The sequence below is a fragment of the Protopterus annectens genome, chromosome 3.part1 (genome assembly GCF_019279795.1).
Source record: "Protopterus annectens isolate FY-2018-M chromosome 3.part1, PAN1.0, whole genome shotgun sequence".
In the NCBI taxonomy this organism is placed as follows: Eukaryota; Metazoa; Chordata; order Ceratodontiformes; family Protopteridae; genus Protopterus; species Protopterus annectens.
Window position 1 is genome coordinate 1,659,117,893 of NC_056732.1, and position 17,872 is coordinate 1,659,135,764.

General features: G+C 40.3%; 1 protein-coding gene across 3 annotated transcripts in view; it reads right to left on the reverse strand.

Annotated features, from left to right (window-relative positions):
• Positions 1 to 17,872, reverse strand: part of LOC122798604 (ubiquitin carboxyl-terminal hydrolase 47-like) — a 766,891-nt gene that overhangs the window by 556,561 nt on the left and 192,458 nt on the right. For all 3 annotated transcript variants that reach the window (XM_044067681.1, XM_044067680.1, XM_044067682.1), the window contains 2 exons: positions 8,304 to 8,392; positions 5,622 to 5,786 (listed from right to left, as the gene is read on the reverse strand). In XM_044067681.1, the coding sequence (XP_043923616.1) occupies positions 5,622 to 5,786; positions 8,304 to 8,392 (254 nt within the window). The remainder of the gene's footprint in view (positions 1 to 5,621; positions 5,787 to 8,303; positions 8,393 to 17,872) is intronic.

A 17,872-nucleotide genomic window follows, 5' to 3' on the forward strand; every position in this document is an offset into this window, starting at 1 on the left:
TTGTGGAGCATAGAGTCCCCATGTTGGTAATGATCAGGTCTAGTATATTGTCCCCTCTTGTGGGAGTGGTGACTAGTTGTTCAATAGCATTTGAGTTTATAATTTCCAGGAACCTTTGGGCTAAGGTGCTGGGGCTTGAGTAGTGCTCCCAGTCAATGTTTGGGTAGTTGAAGTAGCCCAATATAATGGTGTTCGGAGAGATCTTCATGTTCTCCAATGTTTTCAGGAAAGCTGAGTGGGATTCCTGACTTTGAGAGGGTGGTCTGTAGGATGCTATAAACTGAAAAGCAGTCTTGCCCACTGTTAGTTGCACATGGATGGTCTCCGATACTTTGTGCAATGCCACTAACCTGGAGGCGTGGATATCCTTGATAAATATGGAAACTCCCCCTCCTTTTGTAGTTCGGTCCGGGTTTTGGGGCCGAAAAGCATGATATGAGGTATAGCCTGGTAGTGCGGGGGTGCTCTCTGGAGCCTTGAACCAGGTTTCTGTCACTGCACAGATATCAATGTTCTGCATACTGAGGAGAGCTTCGAGTGTGTGCATCTTGAGGTTAAGACTTCTGGCGTTTAGCAGCATTACCCTTAGTTTCTTGTTCCTTGTGCTGTCTATGGGGATGGGTTTGACTTTTGAGCCTTGCCTAAAAAAGGCACTATGGGGGTGGCAAGAGCCTTTGCCAATATCCGAAAGCCCAGTGGTGACAGGTGCAAGCCGTCCCTAGCAAAGCAACGTGGCTTGTAGAGCATGTCATCCCAGGCTGACAGACACTGGATCCCTTTTGAATGACACCAAAATTTTAGCCACTTGTTAAAATCGATCATTTTGTCTTTGTACTGTGGCATCATTCTAGGTGAGGGTAAGATGCTGCTCAAGGTCAGGGTCATACCAGCCTGGGCTACATGATCAGAGAGCTCCTCTATGTCTCTTTTCATGTAGTCCAGGGAGGTACATCTCAGGTCATTCACACCAGCATGTACAATGACTGAGTCATATTTGTATTTGCTTTGGAGTGACCTGAGTGCTTGCGTTATGTGGCGGATCCTAGCACATGACAGGCAGCTCACCGTGACCTTCTCTTTATTCAGCCTGGTGAGCGGGACGTCAGTGTGTCTGACAATAGAGTCACCTATTACAAGAGTATCAGGTGTGTTATTCAGCCTTAAGGGCTGTGGCTGCTTGGCACACTGACTTTGTGGGTTATGTGTTGTGCGTGTTTTGTTTTGAGGTTGCGTTTGCTTGGATGTCTGCTTTGGAGGTCTCTGTTGCTTAGGTAGATTTTTATTTAGAGCCTCCGAGTATGTTTTTGTCTAGTTATGTGTTTGGTTTGCTGATGTGGTGGGACTATGTGATACTGGAATTGTGTTGTGTGAGGTTACCTTCTCCTCCTGACTGGTTACACCAGTTTTGAGATGAGAGAGCTCAGCCTCCAGTTTGGCTAAATAGTTGCATCTCTCACATATATTTGAACCTGTTTGGAGGAGGAGATGGTTGTCCGTGTACATGAGACAGTTGTAACACTGCCTCAAAATTCCCAGATTCACCAGCTGGACTGGAGAGGAAACCATTGACTGACCTTTGGACATGCTAGAGTAATATAGGGAAAATGAATTTAAGACAGACCAATAGAGGACAGGGTAATCATAGAGAGTATAAGAGTAAGTAGTGCTTATGGTTTAATAGTGCTAACATGTAGGATTACTTAATTGGACCAGTGAAGGGCCTTAGAATGAGAATATGGTGTTTAAATTGAGAGATAGAGCAGTTCAAAGGGAAAAGGTGAAGAGCAAACTTTGTGGAGCCAGGAATAGTTTAAACCCAATTAGGCGGCGCTGCCTGTTGTTGCGCTATGCTCAAAAACACGCAAAACCACACAAAAGAGGGTTTTAAGAGAGGAAGATGAAGGAGTTTTGGAATTGACCCAAAATGGCCAAAAAAACTACAGTTTCAAGTCAGTAAACACTCCCACAGGGGCAGGTAGGCTGCTCAATGTTTTTCACTGCCACTGATCAACAGAGAGACTTCTCTTTAGCCCAAGCAAAAAATGGCCTCACAGAAACTTACAAACAGTTCAAGAACAGCAAGCCTGTAACTGAACTTTTTTAAATCTCAGAAAAGTTGGAAAAAAGCAAGATTTTTTGGGGGGGGGTTTTGTTTTTTTCAGAGATAGCAGAGGTTCACAAGTATCAACAATTTATAACAGTGCAGTAAATGACCCCACACAAGAGTGCTAGGCCAAAGACAGATAAAATTCAAGTTTTGAGAAAAAAACGATTTTAAAAATAAGTGCAAACAGGAAATTCAGTAAACAGCTCTGATTTTTCACATCCCTCAGATGTTCCATAAATCTAGTCCTGAATTTTCTCTTAGTTTCCCCTGTGTAATATAATTCACAATGGCATTTCAGTGCATATATCATCCCTTTACTTTCACATGTATATGCCCCTTGACATAAATTTAACTTCATTAATTTTGTTCACTGCATTAATAACGTGAACACAAGCTACATTTATTACACTGAAAAGTGCCATATTGCAATAAAGGCCTATCAGTATTTACTACTGGTCTAACGAAGCTACCATGAACTACCATGTTCCTTATATTTTTACCTCTCTTAAACTAGCTGATAGTTACTTAATAACACAATATTAGCTCTCAAAGCATTCTACATTTTCTCTCTGATAATCCTCTATTTTGTGTAAATACTATTACTTTTATCACTAAGCCTTGTGGATGTAATATCTATCCTTTAGTAAATTTTACAAATTTTAATTATTCATTGCAGTATGATACATTTGCAGCTGTATCTATTCCATATCATCTAACATTGTTCACATGGTGTAATTTTTCTTTCTTAACTTTTCTGACAGACACAGCTGCTGTTGCTATTTGTGTTCCACATGCAACATTTTGCTATACAGTTTTACACTCTGCCTTACTGTATTTTCTCTAGCCAGCCACTGAAAATGGTCATAGGGAATTAGTCTACTATCTTGGTTACCAAACACTGAACAAATAGGCTTACAGATCTGCTAAATCGAAGGAGTTAAGGTCGCTGTGAAGGAGTTGCTAATTTCATGCATGTGACATTTTTTCCTTCTCCACAGACTATTTTCAGGCCAGACTATAAAAGCACAAAAACATTTTTTCCAAATGACTGAGAAAGAAGCAAACGGTAAACAAAGCATTTGCAAGTAAAACAGGTAGTTAAAGTTTCTCACACATAAATGTATAATGAGGAAGTAGAGAGGAAAAAACATATACAATATTTGCGATAAACAGAAAATTGGGGGATATACGAGATGCAGCAAATCAAAAGGATGAAAGCAAAGAGTGATAGATGACACAGATAAGTGGGGATTACTGGGCAGCTCACAGTGAAAAGTGAGACTGGCTATGAAATGAGACTTAAAAGGTGAAGACTGTTACACTTCAGATTAGCATGTGAACAGTCTTGGTGACCAGAATCATCTGTGTTACTGTAATCATGTGGGAACAGTTATATTCAACAACCTTTTATTTATTTACTTCATGTCTGAATGGAATTTGTAGCATTGGTGCAAAACTGGAAAGAAATGACCAGTACATGTGGAGTTTATTATGAGAAGGAAGGAAGGAGGGATTATCTGAAGTTGGATGTGGAGTTTATTATGAGAAGGAAGGAAGGAGGGATTATCTGAAGTTGGATGTGGAGTTTATTATGAGAAGGAAGGAAGGAGGGATTATCTGAAGTTGGATGTGGAGTTTATTATGAGAAGGAAGGAAGGAGGGATTATCTGAAGTTGGATGTGGAGTTTATTATGAGAAGGAAGGAAGGAGGGATTATCTGAAGTTGGATGTGGAGTTTATTATGAGAAGGAAGGAAGGAGGGATTATCTGAAGTTGGATGTGGAGTTTATTATGAGAAGGAAGGAGGGATTATCTGAAGTTGGATGTGGAGTTTATTATGAGAAGGAAGGAAGGAAGGAGGGATTATCTGAAGTTGGATGTGGAGTTTATTATGAGAAGGAAGGAAGGAAGGAGGGTTTATCTGAAGTTGGATGAGGAGTTTATTATGAGAAGGAAGGAAGAAGGGATTATCTGAAGTTGGATGTGGAGTTTATTATGAGAAGGAAGGAAGGAGGGATTATCTGAAGTTGGATGTGGAGATTATTATCAGAAGGAAGGAAGGAGGGATTATCTGAAGTTGGATGTGGAGTTTATTATGACAATGAAGAAAGGAGGGATTATCTGAAGTTGGATGTGGAGTTTATTATGACAAGGAAGAAAGGAGGGATTATCTGAAGTTGGCACTTGGAACAGCTGACTGTAAACTGTATTGCCAAAGTAGAAAAGGTATCTAGGTTAGGCTGGTTGAGCAGTAGTGATACAAGGAGTAATTGTTTTCTTTCTTCTTCCTGTAGATGGTAACATTTTGAAAGAATATGGCAGTGGTGTTCTGTATTGAGGACAGGGTTAGAAACATATAGATTTGTTGGAAATTGCAAGGTTGATAGCCTATTATTTGATGCTGCAGAAATAATTTACAGGCCATATTCAACTTGGTCTACCAGAGTTCAATTTTCTGTAGCATTCCCCATTTTTGGAGAGGAGAAATAAGGAATCGTTCTGACCCAGAGAAGAGATTTGGTGATCTTGGTGATCTTGACTTCAGTTATGTTTGTATGGTACAGGAAATTTAATTACGTATCAAGCCAGATGCCTAGGTAACAGAACTGATTTGATAATTTAACGGAGTTAAGCTTATTGTGAAGATTTGTTTGGTGGAAGTAACCTTCGAATTTTTGCCCACTACACAGGAGAGAAAGTTGTCATCATTTTCTAAATCCCCCTGAGAGAAAAATGTGGAGAAGGTCTTACAGAAACCTGTTTATAAATATAGATAAGAATGGGTGGATGAGATAAATACTTAGGGTGCACCTTTAGCAGAAAAAAAAGGATCTGTGACTGTTGTGACATGGAACACTCTTAATAATCAAAAATCTTTAAACCATCCAAAGTCCTCAGTATTCATTAATTCTAGTACTTGTGAGAAAACTGAAGCAGAGATTGTGATTAACAAGGTGAAAAAAAAGCCTTTACGAGGTCTAGAAAAAAATGTACCATTAAGGTTAGTTTATCCATGTTACTCTGAATCTTATCTGTAAGGGTGTATAAAGTAGTTATAGTGCTGCAGTCAGTCTAAACAGTATGCTGGTTACTGCACAATAAGTATTTCTAAACAGAGTTGGCAAGATGGGAATAAACTAGTTCTCAAGGAATTTTCCTAACATGGAAAGTAAGTAATGGGCCTAAAGCCAAGGGCTAAAGAAGTTATGCAACACTTGGTAGGAGGGTAATGTCTCAGATTAATTTAGTGAAATTACACTATTTTTTATATATCCTGTAGTAAATAAGCCCAATATCTATTTAACTCTATAAACTACTTGTTTTAGCTCTATATCAGGGTATTAATGTTACTTCTTGAAATGTTTAGACAGCTTTCCTCTTACTGAGACAGAATAAGCTAAATGCAAATGTTCCCTGTAGGCTTGTATGAATAATCACAACATTTATCGTTACAGATCAGCATTCCCTGGCACATTATGTTTACTGAAATTGAATTAAATAATGCCATTCTTACCACTGTTTTGAATGGTTTCTTTTCAGGTGTCATTAGTGGCACAGGAATTTCTAGAACACGAATCCTTTCTTCATCTTCATCTTCTTCTTCTTCTTCTTCTTGTTTGTCTTCTTTTAATTTACATTGTGTGCATTTCAGTGTACGGACCTGTGTAGTGTGGAATAGCTACAACATAATAATATATTAAAACAATAAGTAAATTTCTGAAGCAATTTTATTCTGTAAGAATCTAATTTGATATAGTCATAAAGGTGCAGATTTGATAAGTATTTAACTTATGTATTTAATTACCCAGAATTAGATTACATTAACTCATTTTAGAACTCATGTTAGGGAAAATGTACAAACTATCACAATAACAATATACTTATTAATACATCAAAAGCTAAGCATATGAGATTTGGGAGACAGATTGAAAGGCGAATATTTAATACAGCACAGAGTGATTGGAATCAGATTAATTTAAGGACCTTGGTATATGGGTAAATCTAGCTTTGAATTTTTCTTATCACATCAACCGATTGGTTAATTATAGTTATCGAACTATAGAGTGTATAAAAAGATTTATGAAGTCTAGGAGATATGAAATTATGACGTCATTGTTAGTTGCATTAGACCCAAACCTGTGTATGGAATAAAAATATGGAAACGTTATAAAAAAACAGCAATGAGTAAACTGGATAGAGTACAGCAGAAATATACCAACAACATCCACAGATGTGAAAATGTGTTAGTATGAAAGACTAAAATATCTGAACTTGTACAGTGTCTCATATCAGCATTTAAGAGGACCTTATTCAGGTGTATAGGGCATTTACAGACAGTTGCTTCTGGGAATGTTTGAGGTTATGAAAAAGTAGTAGGAATCAACAATTTATATAGAATATTATATGTGAATGAGAGGTGTACTACATGGTTGTCTGAGACAGTAGCTGATGCATGGAATGGACTACCAAATTACATTAAAGCAAAGCACTAGTTCAGATAGGTTTAATGCAACTATGTCATTTAAACCTGGATACCTACCTACACATAGATAATTAATTGATTATGCTCTAAACATTCAGTTCTTAGGGTAATACCATGCACTCCTATAACAGTACATAGCGTGTTAATAACTCTAAAAGTAAACGTGTGCGACCATTGTCCATTACATGTTAAGCTAGTGCATTGGTAAGTATTTTTCTGTGAATACCAATCAAATGTTCAGAAATTTCTTCCTTTAGCATTATATTACTGTTACCCACATATAAACAAATACATTGCTCACAATGAGCTAGATACACCAAGCTGGACATTTTTATGTTGCAAAACAGTTAAAAGAAAAAAACTTTATTATCCACAGAATGCTTGAATTTATTATTTCTATTATTATAAGAACAAAATGACAATGAAAACAAGCTACTGGTGTTCTAGTAGTGACTTTATATCTAGATACAGGGCAAATTTCCTTCTGGCATAGGTTCATAGATGTTTACTAGGCTAATGACCACAAGGGCCTTTAAGCTTATCCATGCATCCCAGATCTCTGATAAGTTCTTGTATCCCTTAATAATTGTAAGCAGGGGCTTGGGAGATGAAACATTTACAAGCAGAGACCTGGGAGATAATTTTTGTTTTAAAAGTCTTCCCTTTTATGAACAAATTTCAGTGCAGCACCTACTATGTTTTTAATATAAAACAAAGAATATAGAACACAACAATTATTTTTATAATGTCCTTGATGTATTTAGTGTGTCTATTCTACTTCATCATATATCTGGTGCATTGTGAACCAGTAATAGGTGGCAATGATTTGAAATGCTGTGACCGTCTAGAGGAAGCCCCGAAACGCAGAGACTGAATGGTTAAAAAATGGACTTACATGTACTAAATCTGAAATGGCCATTTCCCAGAAAATTTCCTTTCTCTGAGGTATGGTGATCTCAAAGTTAACACATAACAGTTTGGGTGGTATGGGGGATTTGCTCCCACAACAGTGGGCTGCAGCGGCCTTGTACCCCCTGCAAAAAAAAGGTTTAAAGGAGAAGAGCGATCTTCCAGATTTGCTGTTCTCGTCCAGTTTCTGTCTGTTTTTTTTTTTTTTTTTGGTTTGTCACGGCTTGGTATATTGAGTGCTGCCACTTCAACATGGAACCACTAATAGACCTATCAGTTTTATGATTATTTTGTGAAACATAGGATTTAGCAGCAGTATCAAGTTCATTAAAGACTCCATTTGTCTCAAGCATGTCTTTACTGAAACCTTTATGTAGAAAATCAGTCATATCTACTTCTGTAATGCAGTCAGTTTCTTTCAGTATTAAACTTACTTGCACTCATGAATTGTCTGCACACATTTCCGTTTTGTGCATGTCAAGGATGTATACTGTTATTATAAAGATACCTGCATGCCCACACTTCCTTTCTAAAAACATTAGTACCAAATTCTCCTTGTACATAATAGGGTCGAAGATTCAAATAATGAATAAGTTTAGCAGAAAATGTAATTTAAAATTTTTAGACATTAGTCATGATACTTGAAAAAGAAATAAAATTAATTAAATTATCTGACTACCCCCAATATCATAAAATATTGTCTACAAAATGATTATAAAAATAAATATTTGAGTAGTATAAAACATTATTATGTCTATAAAGAAATACTACTAAGTAGAAAAAAAACATAAAACATATGGTTACCTCTAAAAATACTTGACTTTGAGGTACAGTTCTTGCAATTTGGTTCATCAGCACTAGAAAATATTCACCAAGGTCATGTTGTTCCCATACTGTAACAGAAAGCAGATGTTAGCATATCAAATTTAGACAAAGTACTGGTAACTCACAAAATAACACTAACATTCAGCAATGGTGGGACAAAAATGCAACAACGTGGCTAGGATTCATAAATGACTCGCAGAGCTAATATCTGAGGGGGTCTCAGCATGCCTGGCTCAAAGCTACTCAGATATATACTAGACATTACACTGGGATCAACCACATCTTCTGTATGGCTGCAATATGTACTGATAACTACTGTACTATGAACTTTGTATGAGATTTAGAAAGGGATACCACCAGTGGTAAGCCATAACACAGGTAACCAATGATGGAGGAAACACTTTGTATTTCAGAAACAGACCCTTCGTCGTGATTCTTCATAGTCAGTGGGATCACTGTGGTGGGCCATCTGCATGGCCTTGCTTTATGCTAATGAGGTATTCTGGGGAAGAGGCCTATGCTAATTAACCATGCACTATAGGAAAAGGTTTACACAGCCGAGTGATTCAGAGAATCACTCAGCTGCATAACTTAATATGGCCAGCTATGTTAATGAACATGTCCAAAATGCTGTGCTCCCCATTACTTCCAGTGGGAGGGACTACTTTGCAGGTATGTGTCTAGGCGTTTAATGGAGAGGTAGTGATGTGGTACGTGTGAGGGTATGTATGTATGTATGTGTGGCATGTGGGAGGGTATGTATGTGTGGTACATGTGAGTGTGTGTATGTGTGGTACATATGAGGGTATGTATGTGTGGTACGTGTGACGGTATGTATGTGTGATACGTGTGAGGGTATGTATGTGTGGTATGTATGAGGATATGTATGTGTGGTACATAGGAGGGTATGCATGTGTGTTATGTGGGACACTATGCATGTGTGGTATGTGTGAGGGTATGTATGTGTGGTACGTGTGAGGGTATGCATGTGTGGTACGTGTGAGGGTAATTATGTGTGGTATATTGGATGGTGTGCATGTGTGATACGTGTGAGGGTATGCATATGTGGTACATGGGACAGTATGCATGTGTGGTACATATGAGGGTATGTACATGTGGCAAGTGGGATGGTATGCATGTGTGGTACATGGGAGGGTATGCATGTGTGGTATGTATGAGGGCATGTATGTGTGGTACTTGGGACAGTGCATGTGTGGCACATGGGAGGGTATGTATGTGTGGTACTTGGGACGGTGCATGTGTGGTACGTGTGAGGGTATGGATGTGTGGTACGTGTGAGTGGGGTTCCTATCACATAGTCAAACTTTTACAAGTTCGAACCACATATGGTCGGGACCATACATTCGAATTTGTAAAAGTTAGAGTGTTTGAAGTGAAATCTCCATAAGCGGAGGTGTCCATTCACTTCAATGTGGTGCAATCTCCGAATTGGTATATTTAAGTAGCAGGGGGTATGGGGGATGCAGGGGTGCTTGCCCCCTGCTTAAAACAAGTTTTTGTTTTGTGCTTTGTGTAATTATTTTTTTTTTAGATAATCGAAGTTCTGTAACTTCGAACATGATGTTTCAACCATTAGGTGTTCGGAGTTACGGAACTTTGACTATCTAATATAGACCCGTGTGAGGGTATGTATGTGTGGTACATGGGAGAGTATGTATGTGTGGTACAGATGAGGGTATGTATGTGTGCTACATGAGAGGGTATGCATGTGTGGTACGTATGAGGGTATGTATGTGTGGTACGTGGGATGGTATGCATGTGTGGTACATGGGAAAGTATGCATGTGTGGTACGTGTGAGGGTATGCATGTGTGATACATGTGAGGGTATGCATGTGTGCAGCAGCTTGTTTGCATGCCTGCAGGGGTATGAGTCTTATCAGTTGACTGTGTGAGTGTGTGGCTACCTGTTTGGTTGCAACAGGAGGATTAGTAAGGAGATCAGTAGGGTGTGTGTGTGTGTGTGTGTGTGTGTGTGTGTGTGTGTGTGTGTGTGTGTGTGTGTGTGTGTGTGTGTGTGTGTGAGTGTGTGTGTGTATGCATGTTCAATCAGATGGCGGTATCCCTCATGTATTGGCAATCTCAGTGAGTGTGCGTTTTTTTTTTTTTGTGTGTGTGTGTGTGTGTGTGTGTGTGTGTGTGTGAGTGTGTGTGTGTGTATGTATGTGCAATCGGATAGCAGTATCTCTCATGTGTGGTATGTGTCTGTGTGTGTCAAGGGATGTCAGTGAGCATGTGTCGGGTGACAGTAGTTGGGAGGTTATGGGCAGTAAGTGTAGATGTTCTTTGTGTTTCACTGCTGCAGTCATTACATTTGGGTAATCTGCTGGCAGGTTGCCTCAAGTCGGCCTGATTAACAAAGTCTTGGGTCCTGTGTTGGTTGATGTCCCTTCTTCCATGACATCAGGTCGTCAGGGGTATAAAACATGCAGCCGATACCAGTCGTTCTTGCTGTGTGGTGCCCAAAGCAGAAGCAGTTCGCAAGTGCCTGTCAGCCGACTCCTGAAATTTTTGTTTTCGAGTTTCAGAACTGAAGTCTTCAACTTAAAGCTAAGTACCCCGCTGAGGAAACTTTTTCTTGCTCCTTACCGATGTCAGTAAAAGTTAATAATTGCATTACTTGTGGAAAGCAAATACCTCATAAAGATTTTCATTTGTACTGTATTCCTTGCCTAGGCCCTGACTACAACGTACCTTGCTGTCGGTTTTGTGCTTTATTTAATCAGCACACTATTCATCGTCGGTACATTTTTGCCTCTAAATATTTCAGTTCTGGGTTTAATTATCCAGAAATGACGTTGGTTAGCCATCCAACTACCGGAATTCCAAAAAACGCAAAGAAAAAGAAACAGGCCATCGAGGTCCAAAACTGCCGACGACGTTTCTCCTAAGCCAGTTGCCAGTTTGCCAGTACTCAGTGAGGAGCTTTTGCAGCCCCTGATACCCACTACTTCTGATGTGCAGGCCTCTAATGAGACCCATTCAGAGTTCGGTATGCCGTGAGATGCTTCATCTATGGAACCCGTGGATGTCTCTACCTTGGATGGGTCTGGAGCCACTGTGCAGGCACCAGCTTCTGAGGGTGTATTCAGGCCTACAGACTTGCATATTAAACTGAATCCACCTTCTATACTAAGGCCTAAATCTCGATCTATGTCTAAAAGAACAATGCCCAGGCCACATGTTCAGGCCCCTATACCTAAAAAACAAATGATCAAAATGACTGAAGATCTTATTACTCTAATCAGGGGTAGTCAACCCCTCCCCCTTCTAAGAGGCCTAGGGCTGAGCTTGACTAAGAATCTTCTGATCAGGACTCTGTTTCTTCTAATTCTTTCAATGACCTGGATTTGTCCATACCTACTTATGAGGATTCTGATGCAGAGGATTCCATTCCCTCTGCTTCCCTCCCCCCCCAAGGACTTTTCTTTTGGGGAAACTTTACATACTTTAAGGGAGCGTTTCCACTGGGAAAGTCAGGAATTTTCTGAATCTAAAAAGAGGCTTAGGGATTTCCTTCTTCTACCTCAGCATAGGCCTTTGGCTATACCTCCTGTACTAGACATTGTTGATGATGTGTTTTCAGAATCCAGTATGGCTCCTGATTCCCTGACTCCAGCTCCTAGTAAATCTGACAGATACTACAGAGTTCCTGAGTCCCACAAGTTCCTTTTTAAAAATCCTGTTGCGGATCCAGAAACCATTTTTCAGGGGCCCAAGGGCATTAAGGCTTCTACTGCTAAAAATCCTACCCCTTCTGATAGAGACTCCAGGACACTGGATAGATGGGGTAAAAAGGTTTATACTTCTGCAACCTTGGCAATCAGGACTTTAAACTGCCAATTTCATATGTTAACATATCAACAGCATATTATTGGACTGCTTAAACAGAAAATTATGTTGATTTCTGACTGTGTGGAAAATAAAGATTTACAGGATTTATTGCATTCTGTTGAACAAGTTGGAAAACATACTTTGCAATGTGGTTTTGATTCTTTAGAGGCCTCTTGCAGGGCTGCTGTTACTGGGTCTGGGCTTAGAGGGCATGCTTGGCTTAAGGAGCAATCTCTGCCTGATCATGTTAAAGCAAAATTGTTGGATGCTCTTTTAAATCAGGACCGCCTGTTTGGCAATAATGGTGAAGAAGTTCTAGAAAAGACTGAAGATAAAGCTAAATCTATGCAAACTGTAAAAGCTTTCTTACAAGTACAACCTCCAAGATTTAGTAGGCACTGGCCTACTAAGAATTGGTCCTTTCCAGCTCCTTCCAGATCCACTTAAGCCAAATCCAGACACACCAAAAGCACCAGTTTTCAGTCCCAAGGGACTCTCAGAACTAAGCAATGGGGGGCCTCCACTTCCAAATCTGGAAATAACAAGACACCCCCCTATGATAAACAGTCTCAATGATTTCCTTTAAAATTATCAAGCACTTACATTTTAGCCACCCCTTTGGGGCGAAAGATTGCTCTCCATGCAAAAAACTGGGAACTCATAACCCTGGATGAATGGGTTTTAAATATAGTGTCCCAGGGATACAGATTTCATTTCCACACATTGCCAACATGACACGGGTAGCCAGACCTGCCCCCAAATCAGTGGGCAGAGGCTCAGAAACAAGTACTTTCCCTCTTAAACATGGGAGATATTCAACCGGTACCAGAAGAGGAAAAGGGACAAGGTTTCTATTCCAGGCTTTTCCTGGTACCAAGAAAAGACAAATCATGGCATCCAATTCTGGACCTGTCTACTCTAAACACCTTTCTGGACATTCCAAAATTCAAAATGCTGACTCTTCACCAGTTACTTCCTATGCTAGGCAAAGATGCCTGGTTGGCAACTCTAGATTTAAAAGAAGCTTATCTGCATATCCCAATCAGGAAATCTTGCAGAAGAAACCTATGCTTCAAAGCAGGCTACTTGCAATACCAGTTCTCTGCACTGCCCTTTGGCTTGTCTACTGTGCCCAGGGTATTCACAAAGTGCCTGGCTCCAGTAATTGCATTTTGCAGGCAAAGAAATATTCAAATATATCCATACCTGGACTATTGTCTAATTCAGCAGAAAACCAAGCCATACTTCTAAATCATCTGGCGTTTGTAAAAAGGGTTCTAATTTGTCTAGGGTACACCATAAATAAAAATAAATCACAACTGGTACCCTCTCAACAGATTACATTCCTGGGTGCAAGTTTAAATACAACTGCCCAGATGGCTTTCCTCATGCCAGAAAAGCAAATTCATTTGGTAACTTACTTCAAACAAGTGTCCACAAAAACCCTGCTGTCTGCAAAACAAATACTGCAAGCCTTGGAGTTCATGGCCTCCTGCATTCTTCTAATTCTATATGCAAGGCTGCATATGAGGAAACTTCAGTGGTACTTAAAAAGTCTATGGAGTCAACATTGTCATAGCCTGGAAACAATGATTCCTATCATACCTTGCCTAAGCCTGGCGTTCCTATGGTGGGCAGAGACCTGCCACCAAAACAAGGGACTGCCATTCACACTACCCCCTGCCACCCAAACCCTAACTACAGATGCATCAGACTATGCATGGGGGGCTCACCTGGCAGGAAAGTGCATTCAGGGTAAATGGAACCCAAATCAAATGCACCTACATATCAATAAAAAAGAAATGTTAGCTGTACAGAATACTCTGACAGCCTTCAAGGACTGCATTCATTCAGGACAACTAATGGTAAAGATGGACAACACCACGGTTATGTGGTACATAAACAAGCAGGGGGGTACACATTCCCATCCCCTCTGCAGACTAGCCATGTCATTGTGAAACACGGCCTTGAGCTATCAAGTGCAACTACAAGCTCAGTTCCTGCCAGGAAAACTGAATACACTGGCAGATGGACTAAGCAGAAATCTCATGGACCCACACAAGTGGAAACTTGAACCATGGATTTTCAACATGTTGACAAGCAAATGGGGGAGCCCAGACATAGATCTATTTGCCTCCCCCCAGCACTACCAGTTGGACAGATTTTGCATAAGGACTCATCACAAAAAAGCCTGGAAAGTGGATGCTCTGTCCTTCAGCTGGAAAAACCTATCAGTCTACGCCTTTCCCCCTCTGCTCTCCAAAGTTCTGCTAAAAGTCAAACAGGACAAACCAAAAATGATTTTGATTGCTTCAGACTGGCCATGCCAACAATGGTCCCCACTCCTGCACAGCGTCACAAATATCTCCATGGCACTTGCCTCAGACACCATTCCTGCTGTCTCAGCAGGACAACCAAATTCTACACCCGAACCTTGCAGCTTAGCTAATCACTTAAAGTCACCCTTAGCATCCCTCAGCAAACCTGTGATGGATATCATCTTGGAGGCGAGAAGACCAAGTACTAGAAAATCTTATGCTGACAAATGGAAAATATTCTGTGCCTGGAACCAATCTTTAGGGATGAGCACAGCAGCACCCAGTTTACCTCAGATTTTGCAATACTTAACTGAGATGCTTCACAAGGGCCTGTCTTTTCCCTCTATTAAAATCCATGCTTTAGCTATTTCAGCTCACTATAACACAGAACCACCCCTCTTTTCTCATCCCCTGCTCAAGCTGTATCTCAGAGGGACAAAGAACTTGAGACCACACAGGAGAGCTCCTACCCCTGCCTGGGACCTTAACTTTGTTTTGGAAAAGCTCACTTTACCTCCTTTCGAGCCAGCTGCTACTGCAGACTTAAAATTTCTTTCTTGGAAAACAACCTTCCTATTAGCAATCACTTCAGCTAGAAGGATATCTGAATTACAGGCCCTTATGGCAGTGGAGCCTTTCATTATCTTTCATGCGGACAGGGTATCTCTGACGACCAATCCATCCTTCATGCCCAAGGTGGTTTCCAGTGTGGCTCTTAACCAGTCCATTCATTTGCCAACCTTCTATCCCAATCCGCAGAGCAAAGGGGAATGGATTCTGCTTTCCTTGGACGTGCGCAGACAACTTAGATTCTAGTTGAACAGAACTAAATTTTGAAGAAAATCTGAACAATTGCTGGTAGCATTTGCTGCTGAGGCAGAGGGGAAGGCTATTTCAAAACAAACCATTTCTAAATGGATAAGCCATTGCATTCATTTCTGCTATAAGCACCATGGAAAACCTATGCCCTAGGGGATCAGATCTCATTCCACCAGGGCTGCATCTACTTCTGCAGCCTTTCTCAGAGGTGTTCCTACCAGGGATAGTCTAGAAGCTGCTACCTGGAGTTCAGTAGATACTTTCACCAAGCATTATCATTTACCAATTTTCCATAAATACAGAGCTAGCTTTGCCACTGCTGTCTTGCAGGGTCTTATAGCTGGTCCTAATGCTGTAAAAACCCATCCTACTAACCATAGCTTTGGGAATCTACTCACATGTAATGACTGCAACAGTGAAACACGAAGAACATAGTACAGTTGTGTACACTTACCATAAATGTAGATGTTCGAGTGTATTCACCGTTGCAGTCCCGGTTACCCTCCCTCCAGCCCCCTGTGTTTTCCTCTTACTATGCCTCTACTTTCCTTTACTATGCTTAAAAGCCTTTTTGGTGTATTTGCTTTTGGTTGGAGATATATTTTTGTGTTTTTAATTTTATTTGCTCCCCATTTGGGGGGCACCTGACATCTGGGGCAAGAAAAACAGATGTAGTGGCGTTGGCTGCATGTTTTATACCCCTGATGACCTGACGTCATGGAAGAAGGGACAGCAACTGACGCAGGACCCAAGACTTTGTTAATCAGGCCGACTGAGGGCAACCTGCCAGCAGATTACACAAATGTAATGACTGCAACAGTGAATACACTCAAACATCTACATTTATGGCAAGTGTACACAACTATACTTTCTTTACTTATTTATTCAAGGTTCAGGGACAAGTCAAAAATAATGGTGGAATGGATACTCCAGATCAGGGACAATGTTTGAATATTATAGCCACTCATTTAAAGAGTTAATAGAACAGCACATTTTGTATCACAATGTATTTTCTAAGCAATACAAAGTATAAAGCTCCAATGTCTGACATCACTGACGGACTGTAATCCTCTGTGATTATTTAGCGAGGGACAGTGCAAAAATCAGAGGCAACATCAGGTACATTCTGCAAAATCAGGGACAGTTGAGAGGTATGGGTGGTGCATGAATGGGTGAGTGTGTGTTCATGAGTACAATCAAGTGGGGGGAGGGGTGTCAGTGATGGGTGACTGTGTGCAAGGATGCCTGTGACAGTGAGTGTGTGTGTGTGTGTGTGTGTGTGTGTGTGTGTGTGTGTGTGTGTGTGTGTGTGTGTGTGTGTGTGTGTGTGTGTGTGTCTGCATGTGCAATCAGATGGCGGTATCCCTCATGTTTGGTACATGTCTGTGTATGTTGGGGGATCTCAGTGAGTGTGTGTTTTGTGTGTGTGTGTGTATGTGTGCGTGCATGCGTGTGTGTGTGTGTGTGTGTGTGTGTGTGTGTCTCTCTGCATGTGCAATCAGATAGCAGTATCTCTCATGCGTGGTATGTGTCTGTGTGTGTCGAGGGATGTCAGTGAGCATGTATCAGGGGACAGTAGTTGGGAGGTTATGGGCAGTAAGTATAGTTCTCTACTTATTTATTCAAGGTTCAGGGACAAGTCAAAAATAATGGTGGAATGGATACCCCAGATTAGGGACAATGTTTAAATATTATAGCCACTCATTTAAAGAGTTAATAAAACATCACATTTTGTATCACAATATATTTTCTAAGCAATAAGAAGTATAAAGCTCCAATGTCTGACATCGCTGACAGACTGCAATCCTCTGTGATTTATTTAGCAAGGGACAGTGCAAAAATCAGAAGCAACATCAGGTGCATTCTGTAAAATCAGGAACAGTTGAGAGGTATGGGTGGTGCATGAATTTGTGAGTGTGTGTCCATGAGTACAATCAAGTGGGGGGAGGGGTGTCAATGATTGGTGACTGTGTACAAGGATACCTGTGACAGTGTGTGTGTGTGTGTGTGTGTGTGTGTGTGTGTGTGTGTGTGTGTGTGTGTGTGTGTGTGTGTGGGTTTGTGAATGGTGGCATGGGCCACCAGTGGTAATAACTACAAAAAAATGCTGTTTAGAACCAGTAGTAATTATTCCCAGTTCAGAGAAATGTAATTTAACCATTAATGAGGTCTTTTTTATTGCCACTCAACACATCTCTGAATAATATTTCCTATAATCTGGAAAAATGCATCTTTTGACAGCTGTAGTTTCTATGAGCACATGAAACTTCTTTTAATCCCACTTTATATAACCAGAAATACTAGTCATAATCAAGAGTGAAAGCAAGGTTACACCAGTTTTAGTTTGTTTCGTAGATTTAACAATTTCATCTTTTCACAATTTAACTAAAACTCCCACAGAACATTAAATAAGTACCAACTAGCAGATTGTACAAACCTAATCAAAGTTATAAGACATATTCAGGGACACTGTTTTTTTTTTTTTTTGTTTTGTTTTCTCTGGGAAAATACCAGTAAATACCAGCATTTCTCCCCGGGCCTCTGCTGAAAACAGGATC